Source organism: Lithobates pipiens, unplaced genomic scaffold, assembly GCF_037356315.1.
Source record: "Lithobates pipiens isolate NorthernLeopardFrog02 unplaced genomic scaffold, aLitPip1_a1.2 Scaffold_18, whole genome shotgun sequence".
Lineage (NCBI taxonomy): Eukaryota > Metazoa > Chordata > Amphibia > Anura > Ranidae > Lithobates > Lithobates pipiens.
The window spans coordinates 259,701,466-259,718,261 of NW_027507758.1; the positions used below are offsets into that span (position 1 = coordinate 259,701,466).

Consider the following 16,796-nt stretch of genomic DNA (forward strand, 5'->3'; position numbering starts at 1 on the left):
GTCCCTGACCACTGTGTCACCTGTTTAATCCTCATTTTTTATTAATAAACATTTGTTATTTTCAACAAATTGTCATACGTCATTATTCACACATACATACCCATTAAGCCTTTACAGGTAATATACGCTGGCAAAAAAACCCCATTCGGGGATATTCTTGTCTTTTTTGTTTTTCAATATACCAGGGGTGATCAGCGCCCTCTGACCCCATATTGGGGTGTTATCGTCCATTTTTCTCCCATGTAAGGGCTTACAACCAATTTAAGTCTGTAGTTGCAAGAGTTTTTAAATGCACAGTCTTTAAACAATAAACTTAAATAGTCTTGTACAATTAACTAAATTCAGATTAAAATATCTGCTATACATGAGTAGACCCTTTGTAGATTTAAGGTGAAAGACATCAGGTGACTTAAGTTGGGTCATAATTAGGGATGAGCAAATCCGTCAAGGTTCAATTCTCTAAGGGTTCAGCAAATATATTAAAAATTGTGAACTGCGAATTCTGCAGAAAACCCTACTGAAGTCCAAAGAATATTAGAAGAGTAATTGTGGCTCTCTGAAGTGCTGTGGGAAGAGCAATTGTATGATAGAATTTGCAGAGCAGTGGTACAGTTTTGCATGAGTACAGGCCCTAAGGCAGAAACACAAGGCAAAAGCAAGTGTTTTCCTGAACATAAAGTAGTCATCAACTCACATACAAGTGTATATTCCAGTGGCAGAACAATGAGTAGCTAGAACAGGCCCAAAGGTGGATACACAAAACAGGTGTTTTCTTACTATAAAAATAAACCCTACACTTTCAGATACAGTTGTTGGTGGGGTTAGCTAAAAAATGTTGGCAGAAAAAATGGCTGCTCTGCACCTGGGAGGAGGTAGATGACACAGGCTTTGTAAGCAATACAACTACCCCCTGTACTTGTTGTGGTTGAATTGGTCAGTTCAACTCCTGCTCACCCATACGTCCAAATGCAGCACCCATGCCTCTGCTTTCAGACCTGTCTGTCAATTTTGTTTTTTTTTGTGATGTGTATGCCTAACATTTATTTTTATTATAGTGACAAGGGTAAGGTAATGGTGAATGAGTGCTTTTGGAGCACACTGTTTTTTCACAGCACTACAGGGCATGCTGCACACAAAGAGCAGCTCTGACAACAGTTCAGCAATAAGTCAACAAGTAACTGCAATGCTTGGAGCACCCTATACGTGAAAGAACCTAGAAAAAAAATGTGATCAGAATATACCTCTCCAAAAATTATAAACTCAAAAAGATGAACCCAAAAAAAAACAAAAAACATACTGTATAGATTTATATGTGCCCATTTTTTTGTGTAATGATGCCTTTGTCTAGCTTGGGGAAGAGGGTTGGAGTTTGTCTAGCAATTTCTTGTGAAAGCTAAATATAAAGATTGTCTTACCCTGCAGGGCAATTTGGAGCTGCACCACTGAAGCAGTTGGTGTCTTCTGCCCAAAGAGTTTCTCCTATAAAACAAACCATGGATCAATAAACAATAAGAAACAGAAATATGGAAAAAAGGTCTTGCTAGGTTGCTTTCTTAAAGCAGTTCTAATGTCAAAATGTTTCTACATGAATGCATTCTTTACATTAAGCTTAAAAATGTCCCACTACCTGTTACCTTTCCTGATCCATCTCACCGATCTAGCACTGTCCTGGCTACAGCACTCCTCCTCTTACTTCCTGGTCCTACAGGAGACACCCATTCCGTCCAGCAGCTTGTTAGCCACACAGATTACTTTTGTCTTGTTTTATCTTGTACAGCCCTAAAGAATAATATCTTGATCATTGCTGCAGCTGCAGCAATGACAGAGATATCACCCTTTCACCCTTCCCATCTGAGGATGTTTTATAAATGTACGGAGGACAGGAAGTGGTTAAAAGAGAAGTTTTGGATTTTAAAAAAGCAAACCATTAAACTCACCTAGGTGATCGATGCTGCTTCTGTCCCCTGCCAGCTCTGCGGTGAGAATTGAGCAATCAAACACAGCTGATTGCTCAGTTCTCCCCCTCTGTGTGACTGTCAGTCAGTGGTTCTCTGTTCTCCCCTCCAACGCTCACTGGAGCACTAGGTTGTGGAGAGGGCTGGAGGGGCTGGCTCAGGTCCTCAGCGGATTACTGAGAAGCTGAGCCAGGTGTCGGTCCAGGCATCTAGGTGGATCTTGACCATATGGTCAGGATTTTTCCTGAGCCTGAACCAGCTGAATGACGTCAGCCAACAGCGGGCTTTAGCTGTTGGCTGAAAATGGGTCACAGGAGTGCAGAACGAACTGCACTCTTGTGATCCATAGGAGAAGTATGGCCAAAAAAGCTTTGACCATACTTCTCCTTTAACCAGAACAGTACCAGAATGTTTCACCCTCTTCAATACCAGGCAATGTCATTTTAATTTTGAGACACATAGAACTTTTTCATTGTATTTAATAACCATTGTTCCTATCTACTCATGTCAACCATAAGACATTTGACTTATTCAAACATTGGTCAATGACAAACGCTCTCCTATGGGTCCTTTCGCCCATACTCCACCCCAGAGTCGATTTGTTTGGCTGCAGAGATATTAACTCCATGCATACTTACATTCTCCTTTGCATAGATCTGAATTTGAGCAACTATTATTGCAGGAGCAAAGACCGACTTGCGTGTTCTCCATGATACACAAACTGCTACTCTCAGCATTTTTCCCCCACGCCCCACCATTCTAGACCGGACGGGAATCTGAGCTTTGGACTTTGATTCCTTACTCGAATTGGAATACGTTTCTTTTATTAATACATAAACTTTCTATATCAGCCAAACATCAAGAGCAGAATAACAAAAATTATCTCTTGAAAGTATAAATGTCATACTGATTCACATGCATTTGATCCCAACAATTTCCGATGTATGTTGGTGGTGTTTGTCAGCACCAGGGAGTATGATTTATTTTTGGGCCCAGTGTCCCTTCATTATTCCCTTCTGGTCAAAAATTTTCTGAATTTCCAATGCAATCAAGGACATATCGCTCCAACATGAAGTATTTATCTTAGCAGTCAGCCCAGGCTGGGGGAAAGGGTTAAACATTTTCGACTCAGTTCCTAGCTTTTGGTTTTGGTGGGCCCAATTGTTATATAAAATGGAGGTTCCAGTCGTTGCCAGCAGCGAGTTGGTTGATGCCTGGAGAGCAAAGTAAAGACACTTGCGAATGCAAGGATGACACTGAGCTTACCCGTAGTCAAGGACAGCATCCATGTCATGGACAATTATTACAGAGACTCTCACGTCAGGCATGCATGTCTGGGCCACTACACTATTTTAGTTACATTCAGAGACAGGACGTTTTTTATGTTGTATTGCCATGATGTCTTTCTAAAGTAAAGTTATATTAATCATTCTTAACCTGGTCTGAATTCATTCAAAGGGGTGCATTTTGGTTCTGTCGTATTCCAAAGAACCTGGGTCTGTAATTGCACTATGGGGTAAGTAGTAACACTACTACAAGGGTTAACTTGGCAAGACAAGTAGAAGAAGAGTGTAGTTGCAATGGGTAACCAAGTGAAGGAACAAACTGCAAGCAACCAGTCATTAAGTGTGCTACCTTTTAAGGTGACAGGTCCTTCTGCAGTGAGGGGGTCAGTGCTCTGACTCCTTCCCTAGTGGTCTGTCTCCTATGGTAATTGGGAGCAGACTAGCATTACGGAGATCTGTGGCCTAGTCATGTGGTAAAGAAACAGTTTTAACAGTGAAAGCATGCATGAGGTCGGTGATAAAGTGCCTTGAATAAGTATGCATACCCCTATAAATTTTCCATATTTTCTCATGTTTCAACCAAAAATGTAAATTTATTTTAGTGGGATTTTATGTTAAAAACCAACACATAGTGGTACATAATTTTGAAGTGGAAGGAAAATGATAAATGGTTTTCAAAATTGTATACAAATAAACATCTGAAAAGTGAGGCGTGCATTTGTATTCAGCCCCCTTTATGCTGCTATCCCAATTGCCTTCATAAGTCACTTAATTAGTAAATAGAGCCCAACTGTATGTAATTTAATCTCATTATAAATACAGCTGTTCTGTGAAGCCCTCAGAGGTTTGTTAGTGAACCTTAGTGAACAAACAGCATCATGAAGGTCAAGGAACACACCAGACAGGTCAGAGATAAAGTTGTGGAGACGTTTAAAGCAGGGTTAGGTTATAAAAAAAAAAATATCCCAAGCTTTGAACCTCTCACGGAGCACTATTCAATCCATCAGGAGAGGAGCTGCAGAGGTCCACAGCTCAGGTGGGAGAATCTGTTCACAGGACAACTATTAGTCGCACACTCCACAAAGAAGGCCTTTATGGAAAAGTGGCAAGAAGAAAGCCATTGTTGGGAGAAAGCCATAAGAAGTCCCATTTGCAGTTTGCGGAAAGCCATGGGAAGCCATGTGGGGGACACAGCATACATGTGGAAGAAGGTGCTCTGGTCAGATGAGACCAAAATTGAACTCTTTGGCCTAAAAGCAAAATGCTATGAGTGGCGGAAAACTAAGACTGCGCATCACCCTGAACACACCATCCCCTCCATGAAACATGGTGGTAGCAGGATCATGTTGTGGGGATGTTTTTTTTTTTTTTAGCAGGGACAGGAAAGCTGGTCAGAGTTGATGGGAAAGACTTGAGACTGGGGTGGAGGTTCACCTTCCAGCAGGACAACCACCCTAAACATACTGCCAGAGCTACAATGAATGGTTTAGAGCAAAGCATGTTAGAATGGCCCAGTCAAAGTCCAGACCTTAATCCATTTGAGAATCTGTGGCAAGACTTGAAAATTGCTGTTTACAGGTGCTTTCCATCCAATCTGATAGAGCTTGAGCAATTTTACAAAGAAGCATGACCGAAAATGTCACTCTCTAGATTTGAAAAGCTTGTAAAGACATACCCAAAAAGACTTGCAGCTGTAGTTGTAGCAAAAGGTGGTTCTACAGTTTATTGACTCGAGGGGGCTGAATACAAAATGCACGCCACACTTTTCACATATTTATTTATAAAAAGTTTTGAAAACCATTTATCATTTTCCTTTCACTTCACAATTAAGTGCCACTTTGTGTTGGTCTATCACATAAAATCCATTTACGTTTTTGGGTTTACTACGAAAAATTAGAAAAATGTCAAGGGGTGTGAATACTTTTTCAAGGCACTATTTGTGCCCGGTGGGCCCCCATTCTGGTACTGGGAGTGAGGTAACAGAGGTACGCTGGAGTGGTGGAGTGGGTAAAGGCTCTGCACGTCCCTCCTAATGCCAACTTTCAAGTTACAACATGTAGTGATATGGGATAAGTCGCTTTTCAGAGGAACTCTTCACTTTATTACTGCACATAGTGAAAGCTCATCTCGAAGTCAGGGAACTGCCTTAATGTTGGATTCTTCACATGACCGCAGTCTACGCCTATTCCCGGGCATTGATGAGCGAGAGAGTCACTCCATGTGCATGGGCAAGTATACCCCACCCACACACTTGGCATAGTCAGAGAAGGACCTCTCATGCCAGCACACTCTTTTTCAATCATTATGGGATCTTTCAAGTTCATTCGGAAGGACTTATTGCGTCATATGCTTACTGCAGCCAGAAACGTGATAGCAAGATAATGGCGTAAGCCAGCTAGTTCCTCTATGAAAAAATGGGTTTGTGAAATGAAAGAGATTCAAACCATGGAATAGATGATACACGTGGAAGAGAAATCCTAAGAAAGATCTCCAGTTTTTTGGCTCCAATTGGTACCCTTCCAAACCCCTGCTGCATTTTTTTTATTTTTATTTTTTATTTTTTTATATTTGATAGTTGCCTTTTTATACCCCTTCTAAAGCCTTCAAATTAAGCCTGTTTAATCAGGAAAAATTGATAGATGTTATTTCCTCCCCTTTTTTTTTTTTCTTTCCTTTGGTTCTCATTTCTTCTCTTCTCCTACTATTCTTCTCTATCCTTTTGCAGAGATTTTTTCGAAGCATATATTATATACTAATGTAATGAATGTGTATGGATTAGAGGTCACACAAGACATGTATATTGCTCGGCAGGGATCTCATCCCGAATTTCTATATACTATCTTACAACAATGTATGTATCGACACAATTGCCTGATGTTGTTTAATAATGGCTTAATTGTCTCTTTTTTATATGACCCCCGTACCTACATATTCCTATGCTGTTTTGTCGGTTATCATAGCTTCCCATTTGATTTAGATTTTTGAAAATTCAATAAAACATATTATACATTATTTCTGTTTAAAAAAGAAAAAAAAAATTAATAGAAAATGCCCAAACAGTACTAAATCCACCAAAATGACCTTGATTTGAGCTGATTTTTAAAACATGGAGGTTGGTAATAGTGCACTAATACATTAATGCATACATTACATTATTTTAGCGGGGATATAATGGTGTATTAATGCAATAAATGTGAAGTACAATGTAAATCTATGGCCAATGTATTCACTAGTATTGGATGCTATCTAGTGACCAAAAACTGGAACTGGACTTTAGATATTTTATTTTCTTGGTGTTGAGAGATAACAGGAAGTGACTATGTTTACTTTGGTCATTTTGACCTTATCTACCCAGGAGTCTGTGTGACCTACCCATGAACACTTTAAATATATGCAGTGCATGCTGGGTAGGGTATAAAAGGGACTGCAGCGGCCATATTTGGTCTCTTGGAACCACGTTGCCTGCCTGTGTGGAACTGTGTGTGAGGTTCTCGGACGCATTGGTAGATAGTCACCGCGGAGTGCCAAACGGACTGTTTGCTGGGTGACTGGACGGAGCCAAGAGCTGGTGATCAGACTGACGGGGATCGGAGACGTTTGTTGGAGCAGTGGAGACCCGGATCCAGTCAGTGGAGTGACACAGAACATCTGGCCTAGTCAGCGGAAGCAAGCTGCATCTGTAGGACTCAAGCCATCACTCAGAACTCTGATCCAACTGGTGAGCGGGTTGCGGCCCACCGTTTAATCTATTACACGTACTTAGACTTACTAATAGGCCTTGCTGGAACCTATTGTTCCACAGAAGCGCAAGTGAGCAACTGACACATAGTAGGCTCAAGGCCCGTTACACTTTAGTACCTAAGTGTGATTACAAGTTTCTGGAGTTCTGGTTCTAAGTTACCTTTCTCTACTTAGCCCTTTGGATTACAATTATTTGAGAAGCTATCTAAGCTAGCAAAGAAAGAAGATAAAGGAGGAAATACATTTAGTGAGGCCTCACGTTAGACTTTAAATAAGGGGAGCTCCCATGTTTAGATAGTAACATACTTGCATGTTGTTTATTGTATTTGCCTGTTGACTTATATTGTGCTGACGTTCTACGTTAGAACGACAGTGCAAACTCTGTAACCACCTATTTGCTATATTTTCAGTAAAAGTATTCCTGTTTAAGAGTACACGTGTGTGGTTTACTGTCTTTCCCCACCAGGTGGAGCCAGAGGATCCTGAGGGATAGACACAGGTACATTATATTGTTTACACTGCATTGTATTATTATTGCACCACAGCTGTACCAAGGGGACAGAGTCATTCAGAAGGGAGGTTTCTCAGTAGAGTGCAGTCCCAATTCAAATCAGCAGCTCCTTTGGGGGTCAGTGCTACATTATGTACAGGTCTTAGGCTGGCCATACATGAAGCAAATTTCTTTCCTGCAACCACGGGTTTCAGGAAAGAAATTTGCTCAATTCCGCCATCAACACAGATTGCGTTGACAGGGGAATCCCTCCTGCCAAGCAATTGTCTTCTCCTGGGGTGGGGGAAGCCGTCCTTGTCAGGAGAAGACAGTGAATATCTCTAGTGTCTATAGCCGCTGCTTGCGATAATCGCAAGTGAATCTGGCAGGCTGGTTGTACCCAAGTTGATCGATCTATCAACTTGGTACATTAAGCCTGCCCATTAATGGTTCCAATCTCAGCCAGTTCCACGCTAAACTGGCCGAAATTCAAACTCTCTATGACTGGCCTTACACAGAGGGATCAGGATGTGATAGGGGTTAATGTACAGGTAACAAACAGTGGGAGGATGGAGATGAAGGGCTTAATGTACAGATATGCAAGATAAGGGAGGTATGGGGTTAATATACAGGTCAGATCAGAGACAAGATGGGACTGATATACACTGTAGAGGGATCAGTGACATTAGAGGGATGTATTTTAATATTGTAGGTACTGCTACTAGATTGCACTGGTACTGGCTGGTGCTCACTGCTAACAGCAACCTCTATTTACAATATGGGATTTGTCCCAGTGATCACATGACTTGAAGCCACACTTACTGGCTCCTAACCTCGTGATCCGCTGTGTCCAATCACAAGGACATGGGACTGGTGTGCGTAGGCATGCTTAGGAGCATAGTTCTGAGAGGATGTACTAATATTTCCTTCTGGAACATTGCAGGGTACAGTGGGCGGTCGTTAAGAGGTTAAATAGTCTAAAGTGTGGGTAAACCTTGACAGTCTTATTTTCTCCCCTTTGATTTGTTAAAAATACCATTAAAGTGTTTTGTTTTATCCTATATTAAGAAGCACGTTATAATGCTGCTTTGATTGTGCCTGTATTCTGCTTTTAGTAAACAGTCCTGCTGTATAAAACAGAAAAAAATATTTTTTTTGACTCTTGATCAGATATTTCATACAGCAGTCTTTACTTCTTTAGCTAATCAATCCCAATGAATTAACATGTTATGAATTGTTACCTTTGCAAACACCATTGTAATTTGTACAACAATCTCCTTTTGTCATGCAGTCATCTGAGCATGAGCAATGACTGCCTTCAAGACGAGTCTCTCCACATCGTGCATTACTGCATGTCCATTCCACCTCTGCAAAAAAGGAAAATAAATTATTTGCAATTCGTACATCATGCTACTAAATCACCAACAACAACACACACACAGGGAAACCTCCTTTTAACAATATGTCAAAGCCAACCCATTTTCTAGACTGCTACAAAACTAAATCTTTTAAGGCTTCTCCTAGACCCATCCAATAATTCCTCTAACTTTCTCTGTGATCACACAAACAAAAGAGATTCAAGGGAAATCTCCCAATATGAACACTGACAGCAATATTACATAGCTCCCAAATGTCCCTGATTTGGAGAGACTGTCCCTGATTTGGAGCGATGTCCCTCTGTCCCTCTTTCCTCCTCATTTGTCCCCCATTTTGGTCTGATCTGTATAGATGTATATAAAATGCACTTTTTTTTTATCTTTCAGAACGTGTTTCCCAGTATTTAACCTTTCAACCAAATCTAAATTGCTGCATTTGAAAATGTTAAAAGCCAATATAAAGGAATAGTAGTGGTAAAAAAAAGCCCTTGTAGATTTAATTAAACTTTTTCTTGGTTAATTCTCCTTTAAGAGGGTGTGGTAGGTGTCCTATGCCTACATACATTTACTAGTAGGTGTCCCTCATTCCCATCTCAAAATGTTGGGAGGTATGATAATATATGTATAAGTATAATATAACTGCTTCGTCAGAAAGCATTTTCCTCTTGAACCATCAGTTGACACTGTTCCATTTCATGTTTTCCAGGCTTTCCATTTGATTCCTTGATGGAAAAAGCCTCTTTACACAACTTGTTCTTGTTCTTATGTTCTCAGTCTCTAGCTGAAATTTACATATGCACAGGGAATACTGGTCACACAGAGAATTCTTTGCATTCACTGAGAAAAAGTCTTTCCGTGAGTGTTGATGGCAGCGAAATTATCACTGTACACAGAGCACACAGGCAAATCTCCTGTTTCTAATAATAATAACATTTCTGTCTTAATGATATAATACTTCTTACCTTCCAACCCATTCATCCCAATGAACAGACATGACCATCCTTCTTACATTCCAAGGTCCATGCTTATGCCCCTCCCTGGGGGCCCAACATCGCCTTTTATTATCTCCCAAAGAATCACAAACAGGAAGTGCTTGCCCACAACAGGCAAGCACTTCCTCAGTACAGAAAATGACATCACAGGAAATGACATACATTAAAGGGGAGGGCACTCACAAGAGGAAATGCACACACCCCTTTTAGTCAGCATGGAGCACAGACTTTAGTGTTTTCAAAGTAAACAGTATGGAGTGAGCTCATTCTAATGCTTCCTAAAAGCTTAAGACAATCTGCGGGAACATTGCTACTGGTGTTGTTATATACGGTACAAGTATATTAACAAGGCAGATACCAATGTCCTCTTATTAAAGCAGATATGTATCCCAAAAGGATAACGTAGCCACACAGAGATAAAATAATATGTTTATCTCGTTATTTGGACTTCGCTTCTCTAATGTGCATAGTCATTTGAAGGTAAGAAGCCCAGCGCATTGCGCTTGGTACCTACAAACCAACAAACATCCACAGACACAGAGAACACGTCTCCAAGCCCATGAGAAGGTTTTCATACTGACCGTTTTTACACCACTGGTCTCGATTTGACCCAAGTGCGCTCTGCTAGAGCGCTTCTCAATTAAACCAGACACAGGGAGACAGATGACAATCTATAAAACACACATCCTAGAATAAAATGTTATACAATCAAATTTTCCACAACAGTGTTTGCGCCGAGCAAGTGACAGTGGGGGCGATTTACTAAAACTGGTGCAATCATAATCTGGCTGCCACTTTGCATGGTAGCCAATTAGCTTCTAACTTCAGATTGTTTAATTAAGCTTTGGCAATAAAACCTAGAATCTGATTGGTTCCTAAGCAGAGTTGCATCAGATTTTGCATTCTCCAGCTTTAGTAAAAAAAAAAAAAAAAATAGACAATGGTGATGGCTGTAGCAGCAGCATCTACTACAGTTATTTTTGGCTTCTGCAGTGGTCTCACAGTTATGACATATAGTCCAAGCTAGACCAATGTAACTATGCAATAAAATCCATACCTGGAATTCAGAGACCCTACTAAAATGCCATCTTGCATTAAATAACAGGATGAAATAATTGAGCCTATTTATAGGCACAGTACTGTTGAATGTAGAGTAAAGGAAATGGAGAGAAAAAAGTTATGCATTTCCCTTTTTGTTCTTTTAATTATAAAGATAATAAGGTGCTCTGGAGGGTAATGTTAAACGTTGCCTCTTGTAACAATTGAGATAGCCTTTTCAAACAAAAACCCCACCGTCATACCAGTAATATCCACGCCTCTCAAAATAGCACATATGCACTACATTAGTTAGATTTCCAAATATTGTGGTGCCACCAAAATGTTCTTTGGCACTGAATGACTGTGAGCATTTTACACCGAGCATTTGCAAGCTCAGATGAGCTACTACTGTCATGATAACAGGCAGATATCATGGCCACTAGACTAAAAAGATCCTAAATATGACATTTCTGAACAACTCAACTAGTTCTTACTGTGCAACCTGGACTTTACAATGACTGAAACTAGAAGTTATCGTGCTGATAACAGTAGAAAGAGCAGGAGAAAGACACGGTGCTTTGAAGAGAGATAAGAAGAGAGATAAGAAAATACTGTAGATATATGTGCCCAGCTCAAATTTCATGAATCGGGATTACATCCACTTTAAGACTAATAATGAATTGTTTCACTTCATCTGAAATAAACACTGGAAAAGGAAAAATACTATATGTAGCCAATAGCTTCACAATAATAATGATATTAAATACATTATTTAAACTCACTTGGTTTAATGCACAGATCGTCAAAGTCAAAACAGCAGTTCTTTTGTTGTGTACACTGGGAATCACAGCGACAGTCACCATCCCTTACATTTTCTGTATTGTAGCATCTTTGTCTGCATGACACTAAAATATAAGTCAGGAATATAATTAATATAATCTTAATTCAAATGTTTGGCAAAATAGAATAAGCATGACCTTTGTACCTATTTGCTCTTTGAAGTTTTTATTTTCTTTAATTACTGCCAAGCAATAGCAGTAAAAAAAAAAAAAGGTTGGGAAAGGATGTGGGGAACTGCTTACTATTGTTTGAAATACAACTTAAATTATAATTAAGATCCTGTATTGTGCCACCCTGTTAAACATTGCCTGTCTTACCTAAACTGACTCCTGATTCACATGAACTAGGTTGGAAAAGATGGGTAGCTCATTCACCTCTACAGCTAGTACCTACAGACGTACAATAGTTCTGAAATGTTAGCTTCAACACCTGTCAAATGCCATATCTGACCACACAGTTAATCCTGTGTGTCTTGTTGGTAGAGACAGTGTACACTTCCCTCTGCTCAATGAGAGATCTTATCCTAAAATAATTATGCAACAACATGAAAACTTTTTATGTGTAATAGTAAGTGTCTCTGGAGTCAAAAACAATCTATCAAAAACACTCTATCACCCCTAGACAGACCAATTCTCAACCAAGTATTAAAATGAACCATTAGAAGGGGGTAGCATGGGACCATTTATGGCTATCCTAAGTGGGGCACCTAAAAGGAAATTCAAACATATACCATATTTAGCTACTATATAGGTAAAATAAAAATGGATGTTGTATCTGGTGTTATTGATGAAATGCAGATGTCTGGAAGCCTATAGCTCATTAATTTGATGTTTAGCCCCACGACTTCTGCTTCCATACCTCCTGATATTTTTAAAGTACATATCATGGGCTGCCTCACTGAAAATTATTGGGGAATAGGAGTGAGCAAAAATGTAAACTTTATGGCCTTAAGTTTAATTTGTGTAAATGAGTACCCTGGGCTTTGAGGCCCCCTATGCACTCAGGAAAAAGGAACCTGCATATAATTTCTTCTACAAGTTTAAGGGTCCATGTACACTGGCTTAAACAAAGGCTGCTTCTAGAGGAGTTCAGCATTATGCCCTGTACACATTCCGACGACAAAATCCGTTGGATTTTTTCAGACGGATTTTGGCCAAAACTTGTCTTGCATACACATGGTCGCACAAAGTTGTCGGAAAATCCAATCGTTCAGAACACGGTGACGTAGAACACATACGACGAGACTATAAAATGGGCCAGTAGCCAATATATTTTGTCTTGTAATTTATTCAGAGCATGCGTGCCACTTTGTCCATCGGAATTGTCTACACACGACCGGAATTTAAACGATCTGATTTTGTTTTCGGAAAATTTTAGATCCTGCTCTCAAACTTTGTGTGTCGGAAATTACGATGGAAAAATTCAGATGGAGCCCACACACGATCGGATTTCCTGACAACTAGATCCGATCACACATTTTCCATCAGAAAGTCTGACCATGTGTACAGGGCATTATACCTATACAAGCAGCTAATGCTATCCTATTAGGATGTTTAGAGGCAGAAAGAAAAACCCCTTCTGTCTTGCATTTTTGAGAATAGTTTTCTGGCAGAAAGAACATCACTAAACGCTCCTAAACGCCTGTGTAAAAACTCTCTATATGAGCGTTCTTTTCTGCCAAAAGAACTGGTGTTTTTTTAAAGTATAACTAAAAGGCAAACCTTTTTTGTTTTGGATAGAGGGGAGAGGGATTAGAAAGCTTGTCAGTTTCTATCCCAGTCTGTGGCCCCATTAAGGAGATTCACCCTCTCTATTTGTCCTGTTATCATTGAAAGTAAAAGTAAACGAAAATCACAAATTTTGAGTTGTCCCCAGAAAAGTAATAGAAGGGAAACCTACCATAAGAGATCTGGTGACCTGGGGGTCCCCAAGGAATTCCCTTAATTTGCAGGGACTTCCTGTTTAGCTATGGGACAGGAAGTGAAGAGAAATCTCCCTAATAGGACACAGATGGTGGGAAAAAAAATTGACAAGGGTTATACCCCTCCCTTGCTCTATCCAAAATGAAAAAAAAAAGGTTTTTCCTATAGTTCTACTTTAAGGCCAGTTTGCATAGACTCTAAATAGTGACCTTCATCCTTGCAGCCATCCACATATGGTTATGTTCTCCATGCATGGACAAACAAGCATGATTTTGCTGGCTTCTTGAAATCTTTAGCTTTGCCCCTAGAGGATTTCCCAAGATGTCATAAAAAAACAGCATTTATTTATCTGAAATGTTACTTCTCGGTACATAGTCAATTTAGGTTCTGTAATCACTCTACAAAATATACTATAATTTTCATATATAAAATGAGGACAAAAAAATATTTCTATCTGTAAGAGATGTGTTTTTCCTTTATTGAAAGCTAACAGTATGGATGTAGTACTACGCTTCTTATATGTGTGGGTGTTTCCTCTCTAGTCAGATTAGTTTGTGCTGACAAGGAAGACCATTGTACAGAGCATACAAGAAAGCTGGCACGCAACGTAAAACCAGTCTGGTATTTCAAGTTTTAACAGCTGTCAAAATGTAAATTTTCTCAGGATTGTCTGGCACTGATTAAGGCAGCTTGCTCAAGCAGCTTGGTGGGGCTACATAAGTCTCTTTTATATAGCTGCCATCTTTCTGTGCACATGCCCATTTTTAAACAGTCACACCCTCCCCATTTTTTTTTTCCATTCAGTTTTCCACAGACTGAAACCATTTTGGGCTGATAAACAACTGTGGTGTACCCCCATCCCCATTTCTAAGCATTCCCCTAGGCTTTCACTTAAACTTGCACAGGGATCCTCTTTTCTTTATGCCTTGGAGCTCCTGAACACCCTTTGGCTTCCCTATCAGCCAACTACAAAAAAGTATTCCAGATTTGGGAGCTGTGCGTATTTTCCTTGGGGGCAGTTTATGTTTAGGGCATTTCATCTGGCTGAGCACCATGAATAGTGTCACATTCTTCACAGGTATTCTAGATTTAGTCCCAACATCTTTTACATTAATTAGAGGCAGCACCAATAGTATGGGTGTGTCAGGGCCACCATTAGTAATGATGAAGCCTACCTGATAGAGCCCCCTACACCTGACAGGCCCAGGTTCTGACCTGCACCCCCAGCCACCAAGCAGAGAAGAAGGAGCCTGTCTGCATAGTCCCCCGTGGAGAAATTTGGGTGTGGCTGCAGTGAACTAACAGTACAGGGCACAGGGGTTAAATATGTATACTATATAGAGTGCAGGTGTCAGGTGTATAAAACATACAGAATGCAGGTGTCAGGGACATGTAACATAGAGTGTTCAGGGGTCAGGAGTGGGTAACCTACAAATTGCAGTGGTGTACAGAGCACAGAAATCAGAAGAGGGTAACACAGAGTCCAAGGGTCAGGACTGAGTAAACTACAGAGTGCAGGGGTCAGGAGTATGCAATGTAGAGAGTGCGGGGGTCAGAAAAGGGTAACACACAGAGTGCAAGGGTCAGGATTTGAGTAACTTACAGAGTTCAGGGGTCAGAACTATGCAGTGCAGGAGTCAGAAGAGGGTAATGCATAGAGTGCATTGGTCAGGACTGGTTAATGTACAGAGTGCAGGGGTCAAGTGTATGTAATGTATAGATTGCAAGGGTTAGGAGTTTGTAAAGTACATTGTTCGGGGGTCAGGAATATGTAATGTACATAGTGCAGCCTGCTGAGTGGTTGCTACAGATCACAACATCTTGCTCATCATCAGCTCATTTAATTGAATCGTGTACAATACTGCACGGTGGAGTGGGTTTGTAGGGGTTAAAACAGGTGGTGAAGGAGTGATATATTGTCTCCTCTCTACCTGTCAAATGCCCTCTGAAAAGCAATTCACTCAGATCAATCTTCAGAGGGTGGCATAAGTGTAAATTAGCCCTAAGGCAGTTCAGCCAACCAGGTATCAATAAAATAGTCTCAAGAGATCCTTCTGTGGTTATTTAACTCCAAAAACTTTAATTAATCAGAGCTTCCAACACAGGATGAAAGATTTAATCTACTTAGTGAACCAAAGTGCAGCACTCAATCCACTTGTATAAACCCAAATAATCTCAATCAGTGATTCCCACTTCACTTAAACATATTCCAAATAATGCAATAAACGAAATACTTCAAATAATACCTTTGTTTTTCCCTACGGTGAGGTATTTTGTTTATTGCATTATTTGGAATATGTTTACGTGAAGTGTGAATCACTGGTTTGAGATGATTTGGGTTTATACACATTGCACTTGAGTTCACCATATTGAGCCAATCAGGTATACACTGCCAATTCAGCAGGGAGCCCGGGGGCAGAGAGAGGATTCTTTATTTTGGGCCACCGCAGAGTAACCTCACAGTCTGCAGTAATTAAAAGACAACGTCACCAGGTCCCATTTGTTCAGTAGAGGGACGGGAGCAAAAACAAGATTATTTAATGATTTTTGGGCACAAGCAGAGTAATCCTGCATGCCACGGTTTTCAGCAATAAACCTAAAAGTTACAGCCTACTCTTGCAGGTTGACATAAAAGAGGAGGCCAGAACTTTCATTTAATTAATGGGAAATGCATTGCGGTGAATTATTCCACTTACACCCAAAAATCATTAAATAGTCCTGTTTCTGCCCTTGGACCCATGCTGAACAAATTCGGCTTGTAGAAGTTTGTATTAATGCTGCTGAGATTACTCTGTGGTGCCCCAAAGTAAAGAGTCCTCTCTCTGTCTCTGGAGTAGGAAATTAACTGCTATTTTTTCAAAGGAATTTTAAACAAAATGTACATATTTCTGGGTTGCTGCCTAGGTACAGTTAATATTTCTAGATCTTTATATGCCTACTGTATAGCACAGGAAATCTTGCCATTTTTAGTTTAGATCCACTTTAAGAGGTCTGCAACAACTTTTTATTTACATAAAAAGAAGCACCTCTTTAGAATTTTTAGATTTTTCAGACTCGTTTCAATGTTACCAAATAAGAACAAAAAATGAGGTGGGACTTTACATGTACCTTGCAGGGTCTAATAAATAAACATACCAAAAAGGCTTAAAAAAATAA

The 16,796-nt window shown here is 40.0% G+C and overlaps 1 protein-coding gene across 3 annotated transcripts in view; it reads right to left on the reverse strand.

Moving 5' to 3' along the window:
• The window catches only part of ENPP3 (ectonucleotide pyrophosphatase/phosphodiesterase 3), a 210,104-nt gene that overhangs the window by 142,865 nt on the left and 50,443 nt on the right, over positions 1-16,796 (reverse strand). For all 3 annotated transcript variants that reach the window (XM_077486862.1, XM_077486861.1, XM_077486863.1), the window contains exons 3-5: positions 11,661-11,783; positions 8,714-8,839; positions 1,416-1,479 (exon numbers count right to left, since the gene is read on the reverse strand). In XM_077486862.1, the coding sequence (XP_077342988.1) occupies positions 1,416-1,479; positions 8,714-8,839; positions 11,661-11,783 (313 nt within the window). The remainder of the gene's footprint in view (positions 1-1,415; positions 1,480-8,713; positions 8,840-11,660; positions 11,784-16,796) is intronic.